At 38.8% G+C, this 9,792-nt stretch overlaps 1 protein-coding gene across 4 annotated transcripts in view; it reads right to left on the bottom strand.

Annotated features, from left to right (window-relative positions):
* Positions 1 to 3,437: 3,437 nt before the first annotated feature.
* khnyn (KH and NYN domain containing) overlaps positions 3,438 to 9,792 on the bottom strand; it is a 25,811-nt gene continuing 19,456 nt past the window's right edge. For all 4 annotated transcript variants that reach the window (XM_078276280.1, XM_078276279.1, XM_078276277.1 and 1 more), the window contains exons 5-9: positions 8,794 to 8,924; positions 8,293 to 8,389; positions 7,603 to 7,710; positions 6,511 to 6,612; positions 3,438 to 6,096 (exon numbers count right to left, since the gene is read on the bottom strand). In XM_078276280.1, the coding sequence (XP_078132406.1) occupies positions 5,718 to 6,096; positions 6,511 to 6,612; positions 7,603 to 7,710; positions 8,293 to 8,389; positions 8,794 to 8,924 (817 nt within the window). In that variant the 3' untranslated portion in view covers positions 3,438 to 5,717. The remainder of the gene's footprint in view (positions 6,097 to 6,510; positions 6,613 to 7,602; positions 7,711 to 8,292; positions 8,390 to 8,793; positions 8,925 to 9,792) is intronic.

Genomic DNA, 9,792 nt, shown 5'->3' with positions numbered 1-9,792 from the left:
AAAAAAAAAAAGAAGGGGGGTTTTCCAATAGTTACTCAGACCTATTTTGATGGTCCAGTTTCTTCTGTGCTTTCCCAGTTAAGATTAAGTTGGACCTGCAGTTAATTTGACTTTTAGATGAGTGACATTTCAATAAAACCCACATTACAGACATCTCCTGATCATACTTTGAGCTTTATTATATTTTCTATAAAATGCCCATTACAACTCCCCAGAGTTCTCTAATAGCTTTTTTTGTTCGACTAACAGTTAGAAACCCCCCAAAACATATATTTAGCTTATCAGACGAACAAAAGCAGCAAACCTTCATATTGCAGAGGGCGCAGCCAGCAAATACAGTAAAAGTAATCAACTACCTGTTTTAGTTCTATTGGTTCATTTTGAATATAACATATATGATCCACTTTCTTTAGTGAGTCATGTGATTAAAAATGTATTTTTCAAGTCTCCAACTTAGGGTAAATAAAGTGATGTGTGTGTCTCGTGTTCAAAGTGAACTAAGAGCATCAAATCACACACTTTGGATTTGAATGGCAAAATATGTTATCACCAATGAGAGAACATGAATGACTGTGAATGTGAACGTGTTTACAAAGCTATCTTTGAAATCAAACTAACTTGATCTCTAACGGACAGCAGGTGCAAAAGCCTTAAAGTCACTAATCAGTGAGCTAAACATAAAAAGCATTGAGTCGTCTCTCACCGTTAAAAAAAAAAGACAGTTTAGTCTACTCATTTATTTTATTAACGTTAATAGTTCACCTATCATTTCAATATTATGGGTAACTTATTTTACGTGAATAAAAGGTCACTGTGTGACAGGACAGAAACAAACACTGGGTTAGGACAGTAACAGTTGAAGCACGAAAAGTAATTCAAAGGAAGTCATTGTAAAGATAAATAATATTCTTACCTCATTGTTTATTACTGTAACGTCTCTCTCATCGCTCGCTCCCTCTGACTTAACGTCAGTCTCATACACACAATGAGGGATTCCTATCTGCGTATTTATCGCTCATCTTCCTCCGTCATCTTTTCCATTGTTGTCAAAGAGCACTCAAAAGCAGCTTTTAACCGTTAAAACCGGATTGAAAAGTCGAAATTCTCCCGCATGCATGTTGTTCTGCGAACGAGCGAGTGTGTGTTTCGAGCGCAACTAAAGGCAGGTGAGTGGTTCAGGTGAAGGCGGGGGCGTGCGCACGCGATGACAAGCACGAGCGCTTTGGTCCCGCTTATGCAAATAGGATGGGGTAAACAGAGAGCTAGAAGAGGAAAGACAGGTCAAAGGTCAGACTGCAGGTGTTTTCTCTTTAAATGAGAGGGAAAGCTGATGTCAGACCACAAAGGCATTACGTTTTAATTATAAAAACATGTTGTCAAAGCTTGTACAAATCAGTTGCCAGTTTATTAAGTAGGATACACCTAGCCTGTTACTACTGGATAATGCAACAGCATAATCATAAATCATCCCTCAATGGAGGGTATTATGATCAATTTTAGTTTTAGAGTGATGTTAATTAAACTACAAAATAAGGGACTCTGGATATAACTCAAGAATGGCAGTTACACACAGCAAAATGTCCACAACAGTCAAGAGAACAGCATAGTGTCACATTCACTGACCAGCAAACACACAGGAATACGTGTATCTGCATGCTTTTTTTTATGTGTGTGTGTGTGTGTGTGTGTGTGTGGGTGGGTGCGTGTGCGTGCGTGCGTGCGTGTGTGTGTGTGCGTGCGAGGTGTAAGTGGTGTATGTGCATGCATTCTTGATACATGGCCTAAACGGCACCTCATAATACAAGACACAGATTGCACTCTCACTTTCTCTTCATCTCTTTCTCTATAAAATAACCATCAAATAGGGTCCAGGGTGGCTAGCAACAAAAATGAGTAAAGTGGCAGTGATTTATGTTCCTAACACATTCCTCTAACCAATATTTTGGCCCCACACATTTCAGTGGGTGCTAGTTTTATGACAATGGAGAAAATCATACTTTGTTGATTGTGGCAAGCTAGAGTTCTAATACTGACTAAAATGAAAACAGGTGAAATATAGAAACAGCAGGAACACTTGGAACAAATTGTCTATTATCTATTATACTATTGAGACTGCAGAAACATGCATAGAACAGGGAATGATGTCTGTTGCCGTAGTGCATGCAGGGAGGCTTTTCTCTTCACCTTCCTCTTTCCTCTTCCTGGGATGCTAAATTATACACATTATTTTCTAATTCATTTGGACCAATTTACAACATTCAGTACACAGTTTGTGGGCACTAACAAACCAGACAAGGGTCATTTATGCCTTATAAAAAGCATTTCAATAAAAATAATGCTATTGTCTCTCCTATTCCATGATATTTCATTTGTTTCCATAGTTTTGACACACTCACTGTCACTTGCCGTTACTTCTCCATTAATCATCCATGCAAATGTGTTAAACTGGTGTTACAGCGACAAAACAGCCAACACCCACTTCATGTGACTTTTTATTTAAAACTTCTGAAGGGATGAATCAGACGTCAATGACTGGGCGAGTCCAAAGAGTGGCCTGTGAAAATCAATGTCATGCTCAGAATGTTTCCAGAATAGATGTGGTCTATAGTCACCATTGTTCACAACTCACCTAACCGGTTTTATAGCTGTTAGTAATAGCTATTCTTGGAAGGAAGCGACTTTAAGTCTATAAAAAGTAGCAAGGCTTATACTGGCTTTCTATTTTGCTGTATAAACACAAAGATATGTTTTGTGTTATCATTTTTTATAGGCTCTGGACAAGCAAAAAACACAAAAGTCACAATAGCAAGAGGAAGCAGAATAAGCCGAGGACAGAACGACATTCCCAACAGTTTGCAGATGAATTCATGCAGGTGCCTCCCTTTATTTTTGTCAGCTATTTTGGAGAAAATGTCACCTGAGAAGAATCTTCTCCAGAGTACCTGTAGTATCTTTGAGTTATTAGTTTGGTCTTTAAATGTTGCTGATGGCAAGAAATAAACTCAGCAAGGACCCTAAAAGGACATATGAATCTCTGTTTTAATCATTGTACTTAAATATTTGCATTTACAGTGGTAATTTCTGAATGGGAAAACATAATTTTACTAATTCTGTCTCAACACATAGTTTTCTAAAAACTGGATACATTGATCTTAAATCACTGCAGAGATGTTTGAACATTAAACTTTGGCAAAAGAAAAGGGCAGAAACATAATGTCTTCAAAACATGGATGTATCATCAAAAACTGCATATAACATTAATTCAATACTATTAACTGGACTTTTGGCATCATAGTCACTCTTTCAAGTAGCATACTTCCAACTTTCTAGATTTCAGATGATTTTAATCTTCTGATTTCAGGACAGAGAAAACTGAAATAAGTAATACAGAAATACAGAGACGCAGACTACCGTGGAAACACGTTAAAGACCAACAGTTACTTAGATTTTTTTTAATTCTTTGAATGGAGAAATACTTTGATACAGAAACATGGGCAGAATTCAGCATTGAGGTCTTAAAATGTACATATATAAACACAAATAAGTTGATTGTAATCAACCGGTGAACTATGTCAAAAACTGCCTTTGAGTGGCCAAAATGAGGATCTGATAGTTGGTCACAAGAGATATGGATGGGAAATGTACTTGCTCATCTTCATCTTTTGGTTTGATCTCCCCTCCTGAAGCATAGTTTCTTCATCCAAATATGATTTTAGGCTCAAAGCTACAATCATGACGACATCAGAGTTAAAATAAGTTTTTTTTAAAATATAAAATTGAGTGTATAGAATATTGGAGGGACTGGTTTAGTATTATTCTAGTGGTGTAAAATGACATCCACCCCCACAGCTGGTGATAAAACAACTATCCACAACTACCAATGTGCCTCTCACACCTTTTTGTCTGCAATAATTTACAGGTAGCTATACAAATGTTAAGTTTAGCAGGATACAATAAATGCAGAATGTTATATATATATATGTATTGCTCTTGTTCTAAACAGGACTTTATTCAAAAAATAATGATACTTTTCCTAAAAAACATGTTGCTCAAAAAGTGACAAACAATAGAGGAGGTGCTGGAACAACATGGCTGCATGATGAAGAAACACCTCGAGAGGTGTGTGGTTGCCAAAGGAGGACCTCAAACTACCCTGAGGAGATAGTTTAGTAGGCGTCTTTACGCATTGGTCGTGCTTTTAAGACATTAAACCAGACTAAAAGAGTCTACAGCCATGCTGTGTGAAGCTGTACTCGAGCTAAATGCTAACATGTACACAAGCGTGCAACACAATGACAATGCTAACACGCTGATGTTTAGCAGGTTTACCATGTTCATATCTTAGCTTAGCCTGTTGGCCTGCTAGCATTTGCTTATAGACACATAGTACAGCCGAGGCCGATGGGATTGTCATTAGTTTAGCAGGTTTTTGGTCATAAATCAAAGTGCTGCTTCTGGTGCTAAAGGAAAAGTCAGGGGATTATCAAAGTCATCAAGATGAATCATCTGGGGAACACAGGATGCTGAGGGAGAAGGAAGAAGAGGATGGAGGTAAGGTAAATAGGGGGCAGCATTAGTCGAGGCCACTGGAGGGTGAGGAGGCGTCAAGGTTGCTTTGGATAGAGCAGACAAAAGAGGTGAAACAGGGCAGTGTCTAGATGCTAACCCAACATTTGGGAAAACGGACCGCATCTTTCTCCGCCGCCATTACGGAACTACAACTCAACTCAAACTAGCGCACGTCAAGACCTCAATGTCATCGTCCTCAGTCACTCAAAGATTTGGTCGGAGAAAACCCAAGAATATACCGCAAACCCAGACGGAGTACTGAAGAAAAATGAAAATTGAGCGGAAGTACGTAGGAGGGCAGAGCCAGGCTATACCATCTAAACAAGATGAGTGAAATAGGGGCTGCTACTTGAAAGTTTGACAAAGCTGGTCCGGTTTCAGCTCTGCCTTAACAACAAGAAAGCAGAATTAACGTACCGTTTCATGTTTTCTACAATAACTGGACTCTTGTTTCAGGGAAAACTAGTCCAACCCTGCTTTAAAGGGGAAGTATGCAGTTTTTTACTATGCAGCGCCTGTGAGCGGAAAAACCACCCTTGCAACTTTTGGCCGGCGAGCCGCCGGCCTCAGCGTCAGGAAGTATCGAGTGATATCAGGTCTCGCGATGTAATGAATTGCTTCACGGCACTGCACACATACGCCCATTTAGGAACTGGCTAACAAGGTAGCGATGGAGTTTTTCAAACTATCGTCATGGCTGAGTCGGCTAAAAAGAAGCAGAAAGCTAGGAAAGAATTGTCGGAGGAACAGAGAAAGAAGAAATGGCAGACTGACTGAGAGCAAGGAGTCAGACACAAGTAAACATAGGAGCTGCCAAATATCTTTTCCGAAGCTGTAGGGGGAGCTCTATAGAGAAACCTGCGAGAAAAAAGCCAAATGGCCAAAACTGCATAGCGCCCCTTTAAAGTCTAACATTACTTTACAAAGTTGGAGAGAAACAGTAATACATGGGACAAAGAACCGGTATTCAAAAAGCAGGGTATGATAGTTACTATAAATTATATGTATTGGACTGTCAACAGAAAGTTCCACCACTCATCTGAAAATCTGGTCATTTGTTGTAGTTAAACCAGAGCAAATTCAGGGTAAAAAAATATATTCTGAATTAACCGAGGGAAAACACTAAGACTAAAAGATGTCTTGTCCTTCTAATGCTCCAAGATCAGATCAGACAGCACATTCATGTCCGTCTCTGCCGGGTGGCACTGCAGCACCAGCGCCACCATGTTGTCCTGACCCGGGAAAATGTGACAGAGCTGCTCTCTCAGGCTGGCTGTTTCCTCTGGGCTCCTGTCTGCATCGAACCCTTGTCCCACAGATCCAAGCTGCCTCTGCTGGTGTCCTGTGTCCCATCCCTTTCCATGTCCTCTCCCTTTACCCCGGCTCCCTCCACCTGCTGCTGCATTCAGAGCTCCACCCAGTGTCCGGTCGCGGAAGTTCAGGACCTCCGTTTGGGAGCGGGGAGCTTTGGAGGAAGGGAAAGTGGTGGCTACTCCAGCAAAAGAGTGGTTTCCTGGGTCGGGAGTCCTGAGAGGAAATAAAGAACATTATTCAGAGAACATCACATTATATATTATATATTATTTTTAAGAACCCACCTTTATATATTAGCCTTTGTGTAAAGGGTGACACCCCTTTTATGCTGTATTTAAATTAAATTTGTATTTTGTAACTCATGTTTCTTCTTATTTATTTCATCTATTGCACGTGTGTGTGAAGCACTTTGTAACTGCATGTATTTTAGAAGTGCTATATAAATAAAGTGTTACTCACTTACTAACTTGCTATATACTGTAGCTTTATTTCACCTGAAACTAATTAAACTTTTTTTTAAACTAAAAGGTTTTGAGCTGCAGAAAAAAACTGCAAATACATCCTTGGATAAATTCAAAATATGCATGTGTGTCTATCAGTATGGATGTGTGTGGTTGTGAATAATACCTGTGTCCTGAGCGTAGGAAGTCATCCAGGTGAGGCCCTCCTCTGCCCAGAGGGTCATCTGGCACCATGAAGTGATCCCCGACAAACGTGTACTGAAGAAGCCTGCATGGGGAGGAAACAGATCATCATATAACACTGTAATGAGTGGACTAGCCCTTTAAGCAGTTTCCATATGGGAGACTTAACATGTGAGTCTGTGTTTTCAGCTCTATTAAATATCAGATTTTTTCATTTAGTCAGAGAAAGATTGTGGGAGATGTTGATATGGTTTTTGAGTTATCCAGCAACACCAGACCTTTACATTTATTTAGGTACATATAAGATGCTTCATATACAGTATGGTAGGCGATATAGAAAATAAGTTTTTTTAAGGACCACTTGTTCGTTAAATTTGGTTACTATCACTACTACTACTACTACTACTACTACTGACTACTACGAAAACCAGTGGTGGCGTGCAGCTAAATACAACATAAAACTGTATTTTATTACATATTTGAGGTACTTGTACTTGTGAGTATTTGCTTTTTTATGCCACTTTATACTTGTCCTCCAATACATTTCAGAGGGAACTATTGTACTTTTTATTTGACAGCTTTAGTTACTTTATACATTAGGATAATGGATCCAAAAATGGATACATAATAAATGATGAGCTTATCAAATATGATGTTTTGTTATGAATTAAACTACTGCACCTAACAATATATACAAGAGCTGAAACGATTAGTTGATTAATTGATTAGCTGATGAAAATGAATGGCAACTAAATTGAAAAGCGTAATTTTTCATGCAAAAAGGCTAAACATTCATGGTTCCAGTTCCACAAATATGAGGATTTTCTGCTTTTCCTTGTAATTACTTTAATAATTGTATTTCATTTTTAATAATTTGATTATTACTCATCATAGAAGGAAAACTCATTCATTACCAACAGTCTCTGAACACAACACTTCATCTAAAATATACTTAAAGTAAAGGAAAATGACTGATCGTAGAGCTAAAAATACAATTTTGCTGATTGATATGACATAGTCCTGATCCAACATATAGGGAGTTTGTCACATTTGAGTGATATACAGTCTTTTATACCTCTTTTTGATGATCTCCCTCCATACAAGGGACTCATCTGAAAGGTCTCTCAGGTTGTCGTTAGTTACGATCACTCCGTCTGTCTTCTGCGCAAGCTGCAGCATAAATCTGTGGAAACAGGGGAAATGAAAGAGTTCACAGCAGCCTGAAAATCTTCTGGACTTTGGCGCCCCACAGTGGTGCTCTCAAACATTTCTGAAGTGGCTGAAAGCAACACAAATGCGCAGTCCCAATTCCATATTACAGACTGATTCTAAGCAGGTTTTGTAGTGTGTTCACTTAAATATACTCAAACCAGACAGAATGCTAAATAAGCTAAATTTTTTAGTGTGCTGTTGATGCACGCTATTCTCCCATAATGCAATGCACAAAGGAAATTATGTGTTATGGAAAAACTCAGGAGCAGCTCGACTCTGGATCATACGTAAAGAAGGTTCAGCAGACTTTGATGACTTACACAGAAGCATTTAATGAAATCTCGATGGAGGAGATTTCGGATTAAACAGTGCAGTTTAACCAGAGTGTAGTGTTGTGTCGTGCCATCCCAACTCTAAAGTTCCTGTCTTTGTGAAGGAGTATTTAAACTCATGCTGGACATATAATATTTAGATATTACCAAATAAGATTCTATTTCACTCATCTATTAATACTCTAATACAAGACTTTTTCTTAGTGCAGCACTGTGTCTACCTGTCGTCATACGAGCTGATCCTCTTGCCCTGGACCTCTCTGGAGGGAGTATAGGAGAGCAGGCCCAGCTTCTGCAGCTCAGCCATATAGTGCTGCTCTGAGAGGGCAGGAACAAACAACGCTTTGTTTAGTCTGTACTGAAGGGGGAAAACAAATGCCCACACATTCAAATGTTTGCCCAATTCTCATTTGTTTTCTTCCCCTTGCATGTGACTCAGAATCAAATATAAGTGGCACACATGCATGGATGCACAGAGGCCTTTGTCATTTTAAAACCACACTATGACAAAGGGTAACTTTGGTACTAAGAACTTTACTGGAAACAGTTTGTCTTGGCATTCATAAGACCAAACTAAATGTCATACTGTATTCAAGGTAATTAATCAATAATGGAAATAATCATTAACATGTACACATCAATGCACACCTTTACAATACTTATAGTTTCCAAAATAGAGATATCACGTTTAAAATACTACATGAGGAACAGGGAGTGTTTACCTTTGATCTTGGGGTCACTCTTCTGTCTCCACTGTGGCAGGAGGGCGCTGATGTGACGATGGCCTCGGTCCCAAAAGTGCTGGACGGCCAGAGCTATACCTCGACAGGAGAAGAAATGACCCAACCCGTGACTGTGGAAGATATGGGACAGTATTTGTGATAATATCGAGAGTTTTGTAACAAAGTCAGATGTCACAACAAAGGTGGAAGACGAAAAAAAAAAAGCTGTTATGAACCTTAATTTGTATTCTAAAAGTTAAACACTGATCTCTGCATTTTGCTACTCTCTGTCTCTGATATTAACACAATATGAACCCAACTGAAACCCAGTTCATACGCTTATACACCTGCTGTTCTAAACAGTTACAGAAGATATTCCTTTTGTTAATACTGCACAGGAAGTGTGGTGTTTTATTTGTCCAGCAACAGCTCTTTAACCAACAACCAAATGGACTAATGGAAATGAACTATTCAACTAAACAGCATCAATATCCGGAATTTTTCTATTCTAAAGTCTAATATCAACAGATTTTATGACTTGTTTGTCGCTCTCCAAGCTATTAAAGGTACCATGTCGAATTTCTGACCACTAGTAGTACTATGGAGCAATGTTTTTACGAGTGGGTCCCCATTTTGTTTGTATGAGGACGCAAACACAATACACAGCATGCAATATGCAACCCTGCTGCCAGTTTGACGCTATTCGGCTTAAAGATACTACTTGTATGTATGTAATGTTTGTTAGATCTCAGTCTTTGTTTGTTTGCAAGGGAACACCACAAGGCACCTTTAAGACATTCAACAGTGTGTATAGTTTGTGGCATATTGTACCACTCAGGTGGTGTAATATGCTCTCATTATTCATTTTATTCCTTTCTAGAGTAAATATTTCTTCAAATGTCAGACAAACCCTTTATATTTACTTACATGTATGTGTACTTTCTTCAAACAGCACATGGGAAACAAATGGGAATGCCCTAAATTATCATCCCATATTAA

This window comes from Sander vitreus, chromosome 19, assembly GCF_031162955.1.
Source record: "Sander vitreus isolate 19-12246 chromosome 19, sanVit1, whole genome shotgun sequence".
Taxonomy (NCBI): Eukaryota; Metazoa; Chordata; class Actinopteri; order Perciformes; family Percidae; genus Sander; species Sander vitreus.
The sequence above is the reverse complement of the archived record's forward strand: the minus strand, read 5'-3'. Positions and strand labels throughout refer to the sequence as shown.